The 19,054-nt window shown below is 39.0% G+C and overlaps 1 protein-coding gene across 3 annotated transcripts in view; it reads right to left on the bottom strand.

Moving 5' to 3' along the window:
- The window catches only part of ATP10B (ATPase phospholipid transporting 10B (putative)), a 348,489-nt gene that overhangs the window by 287,044 nt on the left and 42,391 nt on the right, over nucleotides 1-19,054 (bottom strand). Inside the window, exons 2-3 of one of the 3 annotated variants that reach the window (XM_085001864.1) lie at nucleotides 13,400-13,466; nucleotides 3,173-3,378 (exon numbers count right to left, since the gene is read on the bottom strand). In XM_085001864.1, coding sequence (XP_084857990.1) covers nucleotides 3,173-3,209 — 37 coding nt within the window. In that variant the 5' untranslated portion in view covers nucleotides 3,210-3,378; nucleotides 13,400-13,466. Of the gene's footprint in view, nucleotides 1-3,172; nucleotides 3,457-13,399; nucleotides 13,467-19,054 lie in introns of those variants that run through there. The other 2 variants (XM_021076903.2, XM_021076902.2) reach the window with 2 other exon arrangements.

The following is a 19,054-nucleotide window of genomic DNA, read 5'->3' as shown; positions in this document are numbered from 1 at the left end:
GTCATAAATGGAATTAAAGCCCTGGTGTAATTGGGTTCCTTCCACTATCCAGTGTTTCTGTATGCACACATCCCCACATCTGCTTTTTGCTATATCCTCACACCAGCTGTATTACTGTTTTCCTAACCTTTTCTATAAATTGGCTAATGTAAACATTAATAAAGGAAACTTTTTATCACCTCCTAAAGGTGAAACAAATATAATGTGCCATAGGTAGACGTTGCTCGTAAAAGTAAACACAAGCCAACCAAAATATCACTCAATTTTCATTAGACTCTGTGGCTCCCTACCTTAGATTTGCATCCTACTGTTAGTTGAAAAAGGAGATCAGCAATGGTTAGAGAGGTGTTAAAGACCCAGTAACATCTAACTGAGATTCATGGATTGAAAGAGAATCATGACAGGGACAACTTCCACCAAGGGATTCAGCTGTTTGATTGCCACATCAGAGGGTTACCTAAAGTTATTTTTGCCCTATCTTAGATCATTCTGAGCACCATCTTGCTACCTGCTCCTCACTTTGAGAAACACTGATATACCTAAAGCACGCAGGCAGGTTCTCCAGGTCGTGGTGTTCTAATTCCATTCAACATCAAGTTACCTGGAGGCTTGTTAAAAACATAGATTTGAGTCTTCCCAAATTTCTTCCTCAGCAAGTCTGGGGTAGAGCCTGACTTTATCTTTTTAACAAATGCCTGAGTAAAGATGACACAATCCATGCAGGAACAACACTTTGAGAACCAATGCTGTGGGTGGTACTTGGGGAGGAGGGGGTGGAGAATATACAGTGGCACATGTATGAGAATTTTCACAGTCCAGTTTTGATAGTGATTGTAGGGATATGGTATTTTCATTGAAACTGGCAGCTGTGGCAAAGAAACAATGTATCCTGGTGTTCCTGTGCTGTTTCTTCACTCTAGTGAGTTCTAATAGATACTGCACCACATAAGAGCAGCCAGTAGTAACCTGGCGGGATGATTCAGGTCACTTCTAGGCAGTTTACTATCTGCAAGTCTCTCTGCATTAACAGCGGCCAGCGATCATTAATCCCCAAATTAATGACACACTCCTTCTTTCTTCTACACATTAAGATATTATGTAACATTAATAAATGCTATAGCAGTGAATATTCCCTTTTTCTGGTTCCAGTTAATAGTAATTGTAAAATGCCTTTTGTGAGCCAGTCATTGCACTGTACCAGGTGATTACACACACACACACACACACACACACACACACTCACTCTCAATATGAGGGTTTGACAAGTAAGTAATTGAAGTCACACAATTACTAAAAAGTAAAACAGATTCAATTCGCAATTCAATTTCAATGTCTATTTTTTTTCCTACTAAGTCCCCTCACTGCTATTGTTACTGCCAATTTACTCAATCTCTTAATAAAATTGTACTTTAGAGAAAACTAAAAGATGAGAAGGAGAAAGTGTTCTGGATGTTTGAAACTTCTGAAAGAAAAATTTAAAGCAATGTTATTAGAAAGGGAGAAATCAGCGATATTTAATCAACAATGGAGATAAAGGGTGTAAGAATGTCTAATTTTTGATTTTAGAAGAGTCACTAACTGGGTAGAACCAGTCTTAGAAATCCAACTTGACTTAGCTTACTCATGAGTCAAGAAGGAGTTCATTCCCTTCAGGTAAGTCAATGACCATTTGGAAAATGAGTGTGTTAGAGTAACCAACACTGGACTGCGAGCCATTAGCCTTCCATTCTGGTTGCTGTTTTATCTCAGTAACTCAAATTGTATTTTTCTGAGTCTCAGGTTCACCATGTGTAAACCAGGCAGCTGGCCTAAGTTCCCTTCATAGTTCTGCCTTTGAGAACGGCAGGTTCCTTCAGCTGGATTTATTAGCACCATGTGCCTCAAGATGATAATGCCCATCATTTAGCATAAAGGGAATATGATTCGATTGTAAAATACACTCAGCAGTGGTTTTCAACCTTCAGTCTTTCCAGAGCCTATTAATCCACCCATATGTGAAGTTACCCTGCTACAGTCTTTGAAAAATACATGGTAATAACTGGAGGAGAGAATCTGAACCCTCCAAGGTAGAAATACAATTTGAATCCATATAAATAGAGGTTAAGAAATGAATAATATGATAAATTTTTAAAAAGTCATCAATGGCAATGAAGTGACAAATTCAGTAGGTGTTATTAGGAGTAATTATAGTAACATCTAAAAAGAAAACAACATCTGTGATTTGCCTGATTAATGGCTTAATGTAACAGTGCATCTGTTAATGGAGTAACACTCCTAGCACTCTTGATAATATGTTTGCAAGATCTGGAAACAAAGAAAGGACGATCATAGAAGAAAGGAACAGGGTGCCAGATTGGCTGTTGGTGGTCAAGTTCCTCCCTAGAATTTTGAATGCTCCTCTGGCTACCTCAACCTGAACTGCATAGCCAAGTCACAGGACAAATCATTTCTACTAGGTATATGAACTCCCTCGGGACAAACGACTAGCTGCACAGAGTGATTTTAAAAAGTTTTCTTTTCACCTTTGGGGTTGGAGATGTGTTACTCCAGCTCTAACGACACGCCACAGTAAGATTTTACTAAGGGTATTCATCATGGAACTACTTGTACGAGCTAAGCTTTTTTTCTGCCTGGGGGTGTGGTCATTAATATTCAGGGAGTAAACCTGTTTTTCTTCAAGCATCAATTTTCTCCTTTGAACTCAAAGGGAAACCAGAAATTCCCACCTATAGCCTAAAACCACTGCAATGTGCCAGCTTCAGGGTTTATCAGAATGAAACTAGGAAGCCATGTAATGGTTTTCTTCTTTTTCTCAAAGCTGTAGCTTCTCTCTGCTTTGAGAAACAAGACACTAACTCCATCTGCTTCCTCAGGCTGCAATGGATAAATGCAGGATAGATTATTTATCATAAAATATATTCAGGACCATTCAAACTGCAAACTCTACTGCAGGAGGAGTAACATTTGCCACCAGCTTATCCTAATGACATCAACTGTAGAAAAATACAACATTCTGTTAGAAAAGAAATGTGGATCTCACACTCAGAGAGCCACATGAAATCTCAAATGCCGTATAAAGAAAAGTAGATGTATGCTGAGCCTGATTCAAAACTTAGAATCAGTGACCATAGGAGGCCATCTGATTGGGAAGGGCCAAGAGGTTTTTACTTACCCCAGCAAAGCTGACGTCTCTCCTGAGTGGTCTCCATTAGACACTATGGAAAACAGGGCTTGAAAGTGGCGCTATTTCTCTTGCACTGCTTGGCTAAAATATCCTTTATCTTTCCTGTGGCCTTCTTCATTTTCTGATTTTATCTGACGGTGTCAATGCAAGGCTTTAAGCTAACACTCCCTTGAAAACTCAGAGAAGAAGATGGCCTGGAAAGAAAGGACTGTGACTCGTAAAGGAAAAGGAACAAATGAGCTGTCTCACCAGAGCCCTGAGAGAAAGAGAATAGCCTGACTGTGCGTGTGGGGCCCGGTCCCAGAACAGTGAAGGCAGTATTCTCGGCTCTGCAGCACCAATACACAGCACCGTCACTGTTAGACATGGTTCTTGCAGAAATTTCTACTCTCTGTGAAATCAGTGAGCCAGCGATATCAAAATTCATAAGTGACTCATTCTATTCTCTGTACGTGATACAAAAATGACTTTGTCCATTTACCTTTTGCAATGCATGTAATTAAATGTGCGACAATTATAACCCTGTACCTCTCCTTGGGGGCCTGGAATATAATTCAGTTGCTGTGTTTCAAGGGCACTTAAAAAGAAAAGATTCTCTGCAGTGACTTTTATAGGCATGCTGGTGATGAATTTGCCCTCAAAGCTTCAGAAGTCCCATTTTGCAGTAGTTGTAGTTCTTATTGATTACTATTTGATTACACAAAATAAAGAAAATGGGGCCAATATATCACACTTATGGATTATGTGAATGCTGCAAACATACAGAAAATCAGATTTATCAGCTTATTGAGAGCTTTGATTCATACCCTTAAAAGGAAATTTTCGTGTGTGTGTGTGTATACACACACATATATACTGAGTTGACTGTTACTCAGCTAATTGGGGTAAATGTTATGAACCAGTCACAAAATTGATGGATATTTATTGGTGAGCCCATAAAAAAAGAGTAAAAAAGGCCAACAAGCCTATTTTAAGGATAGCAAAGGAGAAATATTAACAAGCTTGGGAATAAAAGGAGGTGAAAAGATATGAACATACTATCTAACTTCATGAAAATTTTTCCACATAATCTTTGTGATTGCAGTGCTAACTGTGAATTTATGCATACTGTTGGATCTTTATCAGATTACTAAGATGAAACATGGACAAACAAAACATTTTAGAAGGGGTGAAAAATCCACAGCATCTAAAATTTGAATAGGTCTAAGGTATAAGCTAAGGGATTTTTTTTTTTTAATTTTTGGCTACAACCAGAGCATGAGCAAGTTCTAGGGTCAGGGATTGAACCTGTGCCATAGCAGTGATCATGCCTTAACCTGCTGAACCACCAGGGAACTCCTTAAGCTAGGATTTTTTTTGTTTTTTTGGCTGCACCCAGCACCTGAAAATTCCCACCAGGTGAGGGAATCCAACATGCACCACAGTTGCAATCTGTGCCACAGCTGCAGCAACATAGGATCTTTAACACACCATACTATAGGGAAACTTTCAAACTAGAAATTTTTAAGAATGCAAAATTTGTCTAACAATCTAGACAGTCCAGAATTTTTTTTTAAAGCACCTAGCATTTCACGGCTCTCCATCTGTTCAAGAGAAGAGTGCTCTGCAAGTCTTGGTTGCTTTCCCCCCTTTTCTCAGAGTCCCATGATTTCTTGGCACAAAGTGTGACCTGGAGTCACAGATCTGGTTCATCACAGAGTGTCAGCATCAGGACCGAAGGGTGTTTAGCACTGCTTCCTTGTGCTGTGTGTGGTGGGGGAGGCTGCATCTTAGAGAAGTTAATAAATCTGCTCAAGGCCACACAGGAAGTTGGTGGCAGAGACAGGACCACAAACCACGTCTCCTCACTCCTCAAACCAGTGCTCCTCCCCTCAACACTTGCCCAAGAAAGAGACAGGCACATACAATTTCGGAACCAGAGGGTCTAGAATATTTCTTGGACTATCATGATGACCAGTGGATAGTCTTCAAAGCATAAACCTATTTTCCAAGGCTGCTTAGAAATTATAAATACTAATGGGTGTGTGGCAAGTTATTTGCATCAAGAAATTGGCATTAAATACCACTGTCTGGCTAACTAGAACCCTAATAACAAGTCATAGATGTCGAAGGCTATGTTTAGTATTTTTTAGAGAAGTTAGTTTCTTTTGTCTGGTTGCTAGAAGACCCTCCTAAATCCTGTTAAAATATCATATATCCAAGAGCTTTATGTATTTTCCCTATCCCGCCGTCAACTTTTCTACACTTAAGTGAATTAATCATTTTTGGTGTATTTGCACTTCTCACTGGCTACATCATGATCTTCATCCATGACTGTTACACTGTTTGTCACATTTAGCCTTTATATGCTTGCTGCCCCCAAAAGTGCCAATTAACAAGCAATTGTTGACAGAGGCTTTGGCCTCCACATCTTCCACCCACTCATACCATACAACCAGGACAAACTTCCAAAGCTTAAGGTCAGCTATTTACTACAGGCCATGGAAATTTTACTGGTGGTAATTATTGCAACTAGTGGTTACTTTGTGCCAAGCACTGGGTTAATAACTCTACAGAATGTGACTCATTTAATTCCTCAACAGCCTCAACAATTGACATGGAATTTTCCTTTTTAAAAAAGTCATACAATTCTTCAAATGAATTAAAATAAAAGAAGTTGTGGGGAAAAATAGTCTTATGGTCACTTGGATCAGTCAGTGCTTATTTAAGTCTAGTCAGGAGATAGGCAAGGGTCTAGATTAATCTTCCCTGAACAAGCCAAATAACATTTTAAGTACATGCAATGGAAAGCAATGGGAGGCCTTTTAGCTGGTTAAACAGATGCACACTTGTATAGGATTCATGAACAAGGGTTGGAAGAAGTACTGAGCAGTAACAAAAGCCTGAGGAAGAGTTGATAATAGATCAGTCGTAAAACTAGCTCCTTCGGGACTTAGACAAGGGGATGGGCAGCAGGCCGCTGCCCAGGGCATCAAACACCTCTGGAGATGGAACATGATGGAACACACTGCATTTACCTGCACTTCCCTTAGAAAGAATACTGCATGAGCAGCTTGAGAAGAGGTAAGAGACCCCCAAGGGCCATGCATGAACACCACTAAATCAGTGGTTCTTTGCCCCCTAGGGGTCTGTTGCCAATATTTGGAGACATCTTTGAATGCCACATTATGATGGGGGTGTCCCTGGCATCTAGAGGGTAGAACCCAGGGATGCTGATAAACGCCTTATTCTGCACAATGTAATTCTCATGACAAAGAATTATCTGGCCCCAAATGTCAATAGTGTTGAGGTTGAGAAATCCTGCCTGAGATGCTTCCTGAACTCTTGAGGTGATGGATCAAGATAACTGCAGGGCTGACTCACTGAGTCAATAAGATAAGATCAGTGCAGCCTGTCTACCTTTCCCCAACCTAAGCTTTGCTCTTTTCTAGACAGTTCTTAAACAAACTTCTACAGAAGCACAATTTGAAGGAGCATAGAATTTCAGTCTGGGTCTCCATCAGTAAATTTGATTTTTGAAGTAATTTTAGAAAGCCAAGACAAAATAATGTGGAGGAGCCTTTACAAAGATGCTAAGTAGTACTGAGGGGGCAGAGACAGGTTCAGCTGAAAAACACCAGCAACTATAGAAAACCTCAGTGGATGCTAACTTCTTGGCCCTTTGTCATCAAGTAATTTATGTGATATTCAGAATTCCTAAGCCAGATGCCACAGGAATGATTACACGCACAAGTGATGATTACATGCACAAGTATTTTGTTTCACCTGCAAAGACTTAAATTTTAGATTCACTGGAAGCATTAAACATTGGGATATTTCTCATAATAATGTAGTTGTGTTGTGTGTATGTGTCTGTGTATGTGTGTAACTCAGCCAGCCAAAGAACTGACATCCATAGTTATGCTTTCCCACCAGCAAGTTGGCTGTTGCTGAATAATGGCGCTGTGAACAGGGCACAGGCCTGTATTCCCCTTTCTCATCTGCACTGCTTCAGGAGGTTTTATTACCTGCTTGGTCTCTGTGGCAATCTTAGTTTACAACTTCTATCTTAAAAGATTATACTTAAACTCCCTTTACTTTCTTTTGGGATGACCCCATGCAACGATAGTGTGTTTTGAAATAGATACAGTTTTGCTTAGCTTAATTTTCATTCAATTATTTGTGCACCATCTCTTGGCTATTTTTTTTAATCACGATTTTTGCTTTTCCATGGCCTTTTGTTCCTTCAATTTTCCTGGGTAACCGAAAGGTAATTCAATAGTGAAAAATCGCATTGTTTACTCATTGGGATAGAAAGTCACTGCAATTTCCTTCCTACCTACTTTGTTAGCTTAATAGTTCTTAGGGAGTTCCTGTTGTGGCTCAGTGGGTTAAGAACCCGACTAGTATCCACAAAGACAGGGGTTTGATCCCTGGCTTCAACCACTGAGTTGGGAATCTGGCATTGCCATGAGATGTGATGTAGGTTGCAGACACATGGCTTGGATCCTTGGTTGCTGTGGCTGTGTCGTAAGCTGGTAGCTGGCAGTTCCAATTTGATTTCTAGCCTGGGAAACTTCATATGCCTTGGGTGCAGCCCTAAAAATCAAAAACAGCAAACAAAAACTTTTTAGTATATAAAACACGAATAAAAACATCCCCCCCCCATAAATATTTTGACCATTACTTAAGGAAAGTTGGTGGGGATAACTTGCTGGGATCTATATAAGTTTTAGAATAAAATAGTGCATACTGATGGGGAAAGTGAGAAATAGTCAAAATTCAAAAAGGCATTTATATCATCGATCAAGTCACTGGAAAGTCATAAAATGTGCTTTGATTCTTTGAATACTAGTGATTTGTTTAAATCAATGCATGAAAAAGAATTAGTTTTGATATCCATAAAGGACAAGTTTTTATACTGCCTACTTCATGTTGTTCAATAGAAGATATTTTCAATAATTTATGCCCAATATAATGGTAACTATTCAAGTGTTTGTCTTATTGATAGAAGTAAAGTTGCATAATATATTGACTTGTATAGGAAAGTGGGTCTCAAAACCTTTGCAATCAGTGGTCCTTTATACTCTTCAAAATTATTTAGGGGTTTTTGTCATGTATGCTATATCCATCTATACTTACTGTATTAGAAACTTAAAATAAGAAAAAAATATTCAATTTTTTAACAAAATGTACTTTTACATGTTAATGTGTAACATTTTAACAAAAAATTGTTGCATTTTCCAAAACAAAAAATGAGTGACGATGCTGTTAAATCTCATTCATATTTGGATTAGTAGAAGAGAGCTGAATTCTCACATCTCTTTATCCATTAGTTCTGTGGCACCATGTAGTTCTGATCGAAATACATGAAGAAAAATTCAGCTTCATGTATAGTTGGAAAGGGAAGATTCATGGAACCCCTGAAAGAGCTTTGAGAACTGTAGTGCTAAGTTTAATGTGTTAACTTGGCTATGCAATAGTCCCCGGTTATTCTATCAGACGCTAGTCTAGGTGCCATCCTGAAGGTCTTTTCTAGGTGTGATTATAAAGTCCATAATCAATCCATCTTAAATAGGGCCTGATTTGATTAGCTGAAAGGCCTTGGAAGCAGAGCTGTGTCTTCCCAGAAGAAGAAGAAAAAATTCCATCTGAGACAGCAGTTTCAGCTCATGCTTGTGCTTTCCACCCTGGCCTATGCAACAGCCCACCCTATGGAAGTCACATCTGCCTAGCCAGCCCAGTAATCATGTGAGCCAATTCCTTGCAACAAATCTCATAATATACATCACCTACTGGTTCTGTTTCTCTGGTTGAACTCTGATATAGGGACCTCCAGGGGTCCTCAGACCCCTTTTTAAGAATCATTGATATATACTCTGTAAAACAATTAATTGATATCTAATTGGCTTAACATAATAACCTATGAAGCCAAAGAGGCAGAAATCATCACTTCTATCCTCAGAATATTTATCAAAAGGCACACATCCATCAGCAGTTCTTAGTTTTGATTCTTTTGTCTTTTTTTTTTTTTTTTTTTTTCTTTTGCCATTTCTTGGGCCGCTCCCAGAGGTTCCCAGGCTAGGGGTCTAATCGGAGCTGTAGCCGCTGGCCTACGCCACAGCCACAGCCACGCGGGATCTGAGCCACATCTGCAACCTACACCATAGCTCACAGCAATGCTAGATCCTTAACCCATTGAGCAATGGCCAGAGTTGAACCCACAACCTCATGGTTCCTGGTCAGATTCATTAACCACTGAGCCACGACAGGAACTCCTAGTTTTGAGTCTTAAACTTCTGGCTCCTATGCCAGTGCTCCTGTCCTTCGGCACAATAACCTTCGATATTATTTGAAAGTACACATAGAAATATATACATTTGCATTACTTAATACACACATGTTGCAAAGAAATTCCTTAGGTATAATATAAAACTTTAAGTGGGCTTCCTAAGGGACAGTGATACAAATGAAACAGAGGGCTTTGTTTTATGCTCAGGCAGCTTATAATTTACATGATAGAATAATATTATTCACCCCTGAAGATATGAGATTTAATAATGAAGTCATAGGACTTTGATTCTTTACTAATACTTTTTGCATGCACTAGGTACCAGAATAGGGTCGCTTCCACCTTTTTCAGCTACTTCTATTATGGAACGGATCCCTCACCCCATATTTGATGGCTGCATTATTGAGTTTATGGAAGTCAGGGCTAAGGACCCATGACTGAGGATGCCAAGAATAGATACAATACATAAAGATGAGAAGAAAGAGCAAAAGTGGAAAACTTGAGAGAAATGGGAAACCAAAGAACTGAAAGATGAAAGATGACTTAAAAAAAAAAAAAAGAAAACTAAGGTGGAAAAAAGGGAGTATATTAAAGGGTAACAAGAGGTTTATGGAAACAAAATTTTCCATTTTGTGAAATTCTGGCCAAGGAGTCTGTGTTTCACTAGGAAAAAGGGGCAGAATAGTATCATGGCTGAGAGTATGGACTTCAGTCAGAGAGTTGTGAGTTTGAGTCTTATTTCCATCACATACTAGCCCAATCTCTTTGGGCCTCAATTTCCACAACCATAAACTTTCAAAGAGTTATTGTGAAGATTAAAAAAAAAAAAGATTATGTAAAGTACATCACATAGTGCCCAGCACAGAGTAAATCCAGTAAGTGCTGGCTCCTACAATTGTTAATATTATTGATATGATTATTAATCCTATGCAGCCAATGGAGATTTTTAATTGGGATAGTGATATGGGGCACCTGTCTCTTTTAAAAGCATATTGAATATTATTTAGAATGAATCATTAAGGGGCAATGCAAGAGCCAGAACAGTTAGGAGGTCAACCTGCTAGTCCAAGAACAAAGAAGTGATGGAGGTAAGCAACATCCTAGCCCAATGCTCCTTCCACTGCCTCATCACGTACACAATAGATTTGACTTTGTGGTTCATTGCTCTAAGTAGGAACAGAAGTTCTCTTATTAAGTATTAATGGGAAAAGACAAATTGTGTGAAATTGTGCAAGCATATTTAATCTTAGTACATCACCAATCAGATTTAGGAGAGAATTTTGGAAGTTTGAAGTTGCAACTTTTAGGGATAGTCAGACTTTCTGACATGGCTATTAATAAGGCTTTCAAATTCTCTCTGCTTGCATGGCAAATTAACTAGAAGTTCCCAGAAAATGAATTGCTAAGGAGGCACAAGTCTAGGCTAATAATAATAAAAAATTGCTTGCAAGTCACATAAATATCTCTGTGTATGTCTAGGATCTTATAAGAGTTATATATAGCTGGATATGAAATCATCTGCAGAGCTTACAAATGGTAGCTATTCACACTCAGTGAAATCCGCATGTTAATATCTAAATACACTGGCAGTAAAGTCAACTGATGACAAGTAGGTGTAATAGGAGCTGAGTAGGAGAACTCACTTGCCCATCTATAGCACTGGTCTTATTTTGTCCATATCCAATAAGTAATAATGGCATCTTCTAATTTTCAAGTAAGTTCTTGGTTTTAGTGTGAGGTTTAATCTTCATTTTTGATGCAAATCAAAACCCCAATAAGCTATCACCTCACATAGATCAGAATGGCCATCACTAAAAAGTCTACAAATAAATGCTGGAGAGAGTATGGAGAAAAGGGAACTTTCTCCTACCCTGTTGGTGAGAGTATAAATTGGTTCCTCAGAAAACTAAAAATAGAACTACCATAAAAACCAGCAATCCTACTCCTGGACATATACCTGAACAAAACTATAATTCGGTATGACACATGCACCCACCCCAATGTTCACTGCAGCACTATTAACAATAGTCGAGCCACAGAAACAACCTAAGTGTCCACTGACAAATGAATGCATATGGTACATATATAGAGTAGAATACTAATCAGCCATAGAAAAGAATGAAATAATGCCATTTGCAGCAACATGGATAGACCTAGAGATTGTCATACTGAGTGAAGTAAATCAGAAAGACAAATACCATATGATATCACTTATACGTGGAATCTAAAATATGACAAAATGAACCTATCTACAAAACAGACTTACAGACATAAAGAACAGACCTGTGGTTGTCAAGGGGAAGGGCTGGTGGAGGAGGGATTGTTCTGGAGTTTGGGATGAGCAGATATTAACTATTATATATAGAATAAATGACAAAGTCCCAGGGAACTATACTTAATATCCTGTGATAAACCATAATGGAAAAGAATAGAAACAAGTATATGTACAACTGAATTACTTTGCTGAATAGGAGAAATTAATACAGTATTTTAAATCAATTATACTTCAATACAATTAAAAATAATATAAAATTTTTAAAAATATTGATTTTTGAACACTCAGAGAACTGGGATTCTTCCTCAGCAGCCTGCCACATATTAGAATGTCAGTAGGATGAATCTCAGATTTTTCTAAAATTTTACAATTTTAATAATTTGCACACACTGAAATCCTAAGACATACCAATCTCCATATTATATTTTCGACTTGTTTCAGGAGGTAAATGACAAATAGTACAGAACATTCAGGAGGATTATGATAGAGCTGATCTTTCAGAGTGGAATTTCTAGTCTCAGTTGATTGGCATACACATGCCTGTGTTTGAGTGCAAAAGATATGAATCCCCTTTTTGAAAGAATTAGAAATTTGCTATGCCTTTGTGTAGAAATCATTGACTGGAATAGGTATTATTGGAGTATAAAGGAAAAATAAAGACATTAAGTTAGAGACCTCACACAGAGGCCTTTGCACATGATTTTCTCTCCATAAAATGCTAATACTCAGGTTGACTCTCCAGATGGAAGGGATAAGTTTTCTCAGAGCTAGATATGCATTGTTGCACAGGCCCCGTGTTTGTCCAACAACACTGGGAGCTGCTTGGGACAGAAGTGGAATAAGTCCTTGGAAGAGAAAAATGTGATCTTCATCTAGAAATAAACGCCTGGCATTAGCTAGATGTACTTATAAACAGTGTGTATGTATCACCACTTCCTACGACTTCTGGGTGAGAGAGAAGAGTTCACAGAGTTAAAGCATGGAGCTTGGGGTAACAACTGAAAATGAAATAGGGCCTCAGGTTTTATGTGATCTAATATTAGCACATCACGGATAAAGGAGATTGAGACTTAGGAAGGTTAAGGAGGGTCATGAGCCAAAGGTCATCACCAGGGCTATCTTATTACTTCTCATCCAGTGTATCTTTGCCACGTCACACTGTCTCAATGAGATCACCATGGTCACTGTATTTCAACCCAACTGTTTCCTACTCACCTACTTCAGCAAAAAGGGAAATGTATTGGCTTATAGAACCAGAATGTCTAGAGATCCAAGGGTGCCAACAGTTTCATCAGCTTTTTCCTTGTATGTTTTAGGCTGGCTTTCTCCATGTGGTGGGCCAGATGGCATTTGGAGACTCCAGGCACACATACTGACTCAGCCTAGAAGCCTCATAGAAAGTCTCTCCTGACACATCTTATTTTTGCCAAAGTCCCAGGAAACCCCTGATTGGTTCACTCTGGATTGGGCATCCATCCCCAACAGCCCATGTATATTCTTTGAGCCAAGATCTTTTAACCGCACTGAATGTGTTATTCACAAGAGAAGGGGGTTATCTAATTAGAAGGAAATCAGAGATTCTAAAAAGGCACAAATAACAAATAAATATTATAACAATATTTCTAAAATAAAACCTCATGGAAGGAGATACTTAAAAACAGAAACTTACCAAACACAGGAGTACTGACGATGGAAATGGAATTGCTTTTCTTCTTTTAAATAACTTGTGTCAGTATCTGTAATGACGAAGGTAAAGAGAAATCACATTTCAGGAGATGAAAGATTGATTATGACTTACATCACGATAACTGCTCTCATTTACACTCTTACCACAGAACACTTTAAATTCTTCGCATACCACCTTTAATGAATGCTCGTCCCCACCTTGTGCATAGATAATTGTTAGTTTGATTTGTGCCCAGGCCGCTGTCATCACCTTCTGTCACCCCAGACTGTCAGTGTCATTCATGTCATGAACTTGCAGTGAAACAGCACAACAGAGTATAAGCTGTTTCCTATTTTTGACTTCCAATGTTTGAGTTTTTGAAGGCCCAATTCCCAAAATGGCCTACCCTTTGCTTTGTGATTTCAAAGCACATATTCCCCACTCTCCAAACACTGTGGTGGGGTTTGATTATTCTAATTTTCTTTTCAATTTTCATTTGCATGGCCTTTGGTTATTATGTCTTTGACAAGCTCATGACAAAGATAGAATGGTGTCATCTGGTGAAATGAAGTTTCTATAATGTCACTTTGGAGAATAATCTAAGACTTAAACGCAGCACAAATTCTTAAGAAATTGTCACCTATCTAATTTCAATAAAGACCAAAGAGATAGTATATGATCCTGGTGAGGAGATAGGGCTTTTAAGTTAAACAGTTCTAGGTTCAAATTCTGATTTCTTGCTAGCCGGCTTCTTTGGCAAGTTACTTTACATCATTAAGACTTAGTGAACTCACCTATAATGTGGGCCAACACCATCACTTAATTCATAAGTAATGCATATAGAGCATGGCACTCTTTGAACTTCACAGATTAACCACTGTTATGGCAGTTATAAAATAATTTACACGGAGGCAATAAAATTAGAAAAGAAATAGCACTTACTGCATTTGCACCCACAAAATGAGAACACACACATACATTTGTGGAGTGCTGATTTTTATTGGTAGACAGCTTTTACATTTTGCTCAAGACACTCTCCCAAACTTCCTTGTTTTTATTGGTTAAGCACCTTTTGGATTCTTTATTATCACAAACAAATATTTTCCACAGCTTTGAAGTATAGCTGGCAAATGAAACCTGTGTATATTTGATACATAAAATGATGATTTGATGTATATATGCCTTGTGAAATGATTATCACAATCAAGCTAATTATCACATCCATCAGCTTATGTTGCTACAGATTTTTTGTGTGTGGTAAAAACACTTAAGATCTATGCTTAGTGACTTCCAAGTAAACGATATTAGATTATTAACTATAGTCACTGTGCTCTAATTTAGATCCTCATAACTTGTTCATCTTACAACTATATGTTTGTACCCTTTGACCAACATCCCCTCATTTTGCTTAATCATTTTGATTGTCTTTTGTTTGGTTTTTTTAGCGTATTAGGACAGAGGGTTAAAAGATACAGAATTCTGTATGACTCTTAAATGTCTCTCAAACCTATTCATTTCTTCCATTTCTACTGCTTGAGTCCAGGCTACTTCTTCTCTTGCCCACTCCTTGTTCTCCCTGCTTCTGTGCTCACATCCTGGGGTGGTCATTGCTCCTCGTCACCAGTTGTCAGTCCTTCTCTACTTTGGGACATTTAGGAAGATGGCCCTTTCACATGCCTTAAAGAAATACATGGTGGAATTCTCTGGTGGCTCAGTGGGTAAAGGATCTGGCGTTGTCACTGCTGTGGCTTGGGTCACTGTATCATGGGGGTTTGATCCCGGGCCCCAGGAACTTCCACATACTGCCGGTGTGGCCAAAAAAAATAAATAAATAAATTCATGGCTATGTGACCTGTTGTGGCTAATGACTTGAGAGCCTAAGTGAGGCATAATGCTTCTGGGTAGAAGCATTTGAGCTGATGTGTGTGGTTCTTTTTTTTTTTTTCTTTTTATAGCTGCACCTGTAGCATATGCAAGTTCCTGGGCCAGGGGTAAAATAGGAACTCCAGCTGAGGCCTAAACCCCCACCACAGCTGGATTGCATCTGAGCCGCATCCGTGACCCACACTGCAGCTTACAGCACAATGCCACATCCTTAACCCAGTGAGCAAGGCCAGGTTTCAAACTCCCATTCTCACAGAGAAAACATCAGGTCCTTAACCTGCTGAGCCACAATAAGAACTCCTGGTGTGTATGGTTTTCTGTCCTTGTTGGCATGACCACCAACATTGTAAATGGCAGAGCTTTTGTCAGCCAGAACTATAGACTGAGGATGAGGTGGAACAGAGTGACTAATGATACATGATCAAGGAATAAACCTTGTTTCATTTACACACACCACTTAGAAGGTAAATGGTTGTATAGTATTTTTCCTGACTCTTCTGCAGGAATTACACCTTGTTTCTTATACTGTCTTTGTACCATCATCCTAAGCTTAGTATAAGGAATCAATAAACACTTGTCAATGGATTGACCAGGGAAAGGAACTTAGTTCTTTGCTATAACCCTTTTACATCAAACGTGATTGTTTATATAAGTTGGCAGAAGAATTAACATACAGTTACCATAGGTATATGGACTGGGATGAGAACCCCTCTAAAAATGTCCTAAGACTCCACAAGATCTCCTTTTGTATGGATGTGTCTAAGGCTCATAAACACCAAATTATTATTCAAACACTCACAGGAGTCCAAATAAAGCTATGCCTTATTTCTCTTACTTTCTAATATTCTCCTATTATCAAAGATATGAAAGAAAAAGGAAAATGAATGATGGACTTTTTGATAACTTTGGTGTCCTCTTTAGCATCATGGTTTGGCCAAAGGTTGGAATATCCAACCCATGATTATAAATAGTGGTATATAAAGTGTCTCCTGGGACTTTGGTCCAAGAGCAGAAGGCTCTGGCTGCTACAGTGTGATATGTTGTGTAAATTAGAGGATTGAATTCATCCAGTAAGCTGTTCCCATGATGCCTTTTCTGAATATCAAGGTGGAGGCATCAGATGTGAGGGTACCTCGGATTGTGGCTCAAGAGAAAGAAAAGCCCAGGCACCAAATGTTTTCTAGGGAAAATTTTTACCCAAATAGCCTTGGGAAAGACTTTCAAAACCTTGTCAAACAACTCCAGAATTTTTCTCCACTCTACGACTCCTCCATAGTCAGTGGCCCCCATTTCTGTCACCACACTGCCTTTTCCATGTGTTGTCTCTACTTTGTAATATGCTCCTATTGATTCGTTTCTGATTCCCAGGGTCTTCCTTGACTTTTGGTGTCTGTGCAGGGTACAAATCCCATCCCTGTAATCACATCAGTAGATATTCCCCAACTGCATGTCCACAAATGGCCCTGCCCCAAATCCTACACTGTAATTAACTTTGAATTGAGGCAAAGAGTATAAGATAAAAGGCCCGAATTCGATTGTCCATCAATCTCAGTAGTCATTAATGTTCCACTATTCTTGGTAGCTTTTGATTTCTCTGGGACGTTCTGTGGAAAGGATCCACTCAAATTAGTTTCATAAGACCTATGGTCATATTACCATGCAGTCTCACTTTTTTTTTTTTTTTTTTTTTTTTTTTTTTTGCCATACCCATAGCATGTGGAGTTTCTGGGCCAGGGATCAAACCCGGGCCACAGGAGTAATCTGACCCACAAAGATAACAACACCAAGTCCTTAACTGCTAGGCCACCAGAGAACTCCAACAATCTCACTTTTCTACAGTCTGATGTATCTGAAATTGTGGGGCCTTGTACCCTTGATGTGTACTTTAATGAGATATTCTTAATCCCCAAATGCTATTATTTAATTTACAATGCAGGGCATAATAGCATCTTAGAACTCGAGGTATATGGTATTATTACTCCTCATATTAAAGGTTCTCAAGTACATTTTATGGCTTCATCTTATTTCATAGCATATATGCCATTTAACAGAGAGGAAGGGCAGTAGCCCTACAAGCTGTGAAAGCCATCACAGGCTAGAGGAGCGTTAAGCCTGGTTGCACAGCCCTGTCTGGCTGTACTCGGAATCTCCTGTACAAAAACAACAATGACGTTTCCTCATCAAGAGAAGCTACCAGACTGTCAGCACATCTGGGGTCGCAGCTAATTTTACACAAAAAGTCATTGCCTGACTGACTTTTTTGCTTCAATTTTTTCTGGCTTCCCAATCAACTTGAACATGTTGACGAACTGGTTATTTTCTCAGAGAGAACTACATTTCATTTGATCTCATTTTCTCTTTTTCTCATATTTATTTATTTATTGTCTTTTTTTGTCTTTTCTAGGGCCACACCCGTGGCATATGGAGGTTCCCAGGCTAGAGGTCTAATCGGAGCTGTAGATGCCGGCCTACGCCACAGACACAGCAACACGGGATCCAAGAAGTGTCTGCAACCTACACCACAGCTAACGGCAATGCCGGATCTTTAACCCACTGAGCAAGGCCAGGGATCGAACCTGCAAGCTCATGGGTCCTAGTCAGATTTGTTAACCACTGAGCCACGGCAGGATTCCTCTTTTTCTCATATTTAAATTGGTAAGTAAACATCATCACAGGGTTCACAATGAAGCTTTATTTAATTTCCCTACTGCACTCAACAGTTGACTTGCTGAAACCACTGCTATCCAGTTTATTATTTTCTTTTTCTTTTTTTTCTTCTCTTTTTAGGGCTGCATGTTCGGCATCTGGAAGTTCCCAAGCTAGGTGTTGAATTGGAGCCGCAGCTGCTGGACCACACCACAGCCATGCCTGATTCGAGCCGTGTCTGAGAACTCTGCCACAGCTCATGGCAGTGCTGGATATTTAACTCACTGAGCGAGGTCAGGGATTGAACATGCATTCTCGTGGTTACTAGCCAGTCAAGTTTGTTACCACTGAGAGAAATGGTAATTCCCTCTCTTTTTGTCTTTTTAATTACATGGTCACACCCACAGCATATGGAAGTTCCCAGGCCAGGGACCGCTTCTGAGCTATACTTGGAGCAATGTTGGAACCTTCAACCAACTGCACTGGGCCAGGGATCAACTTGTGCCTCCTCTGCGATCTGAACCACTGCAGTCGGATTCTTAACACACTGTGTCACAGCGTGGAACACCAAGTTTATGATTTTCTTAAGACAAAAACAAAAACAAGTAAATCAAAAAACCCTGCCAAAACCCTGTGTCTTTTCCAACAACTTCATTCTAAGGCATGTAAACATATGACAATGGATTCATATTCCAATATGAAAATACGTTTTGTGAAATTTTGTCTTACTGATGTCTTAAAAAATGACGTAACTGTATCTTTCTGATTTGGAAGTCAGAGGTTGGATTATGGTATATTTATAAAGAAAAGTTTTTCTCCTTGATAAATCTCCTACAAGATACTATCCTAAACCTTAGGAAGTGAAATGACTTTTTCTAAGAACTACAAATTTGTAAAGACTAGCATTCATTGGGATTGAACGTCAGGCATGGCTTTAAATTTCCAGAAATACTTGCTGAGGAGAATTTCAAAACTGATACCATTGTACCTAGGCAGGGTAAGAGAATCAAAATTTGGGGCCTTTAGTAGTGGATGAAGCAGGGGCATTTTAATATATACCCAATCTATAATTATTCAATTGCATTAGCTCAGCAGGGAAGGCAAGTGACTCCTGTAAGGGTTAAATAT

This window comes from Sus scrofa, chromosome 16, assembly GCF_054392235.1.
Source record: "Sus scrofa isolate SSC_HxYL_T2T_F1_AM1 chromosome 16, Sscrofa_HxYL_maternal_Yorkshire_Landrace_v2.0, whole genome shotgun sequence".
Classification (NCBI taxonomy): domain Eukaryota; kingdom Metazoa; phylum Chordata; class Mammalia; order Artiodactyla; family Suidae; genus Sus; species Sus scrofa.
This window is presented reverse-complemented; position numbering and strand designations above follow the sequence as displayed.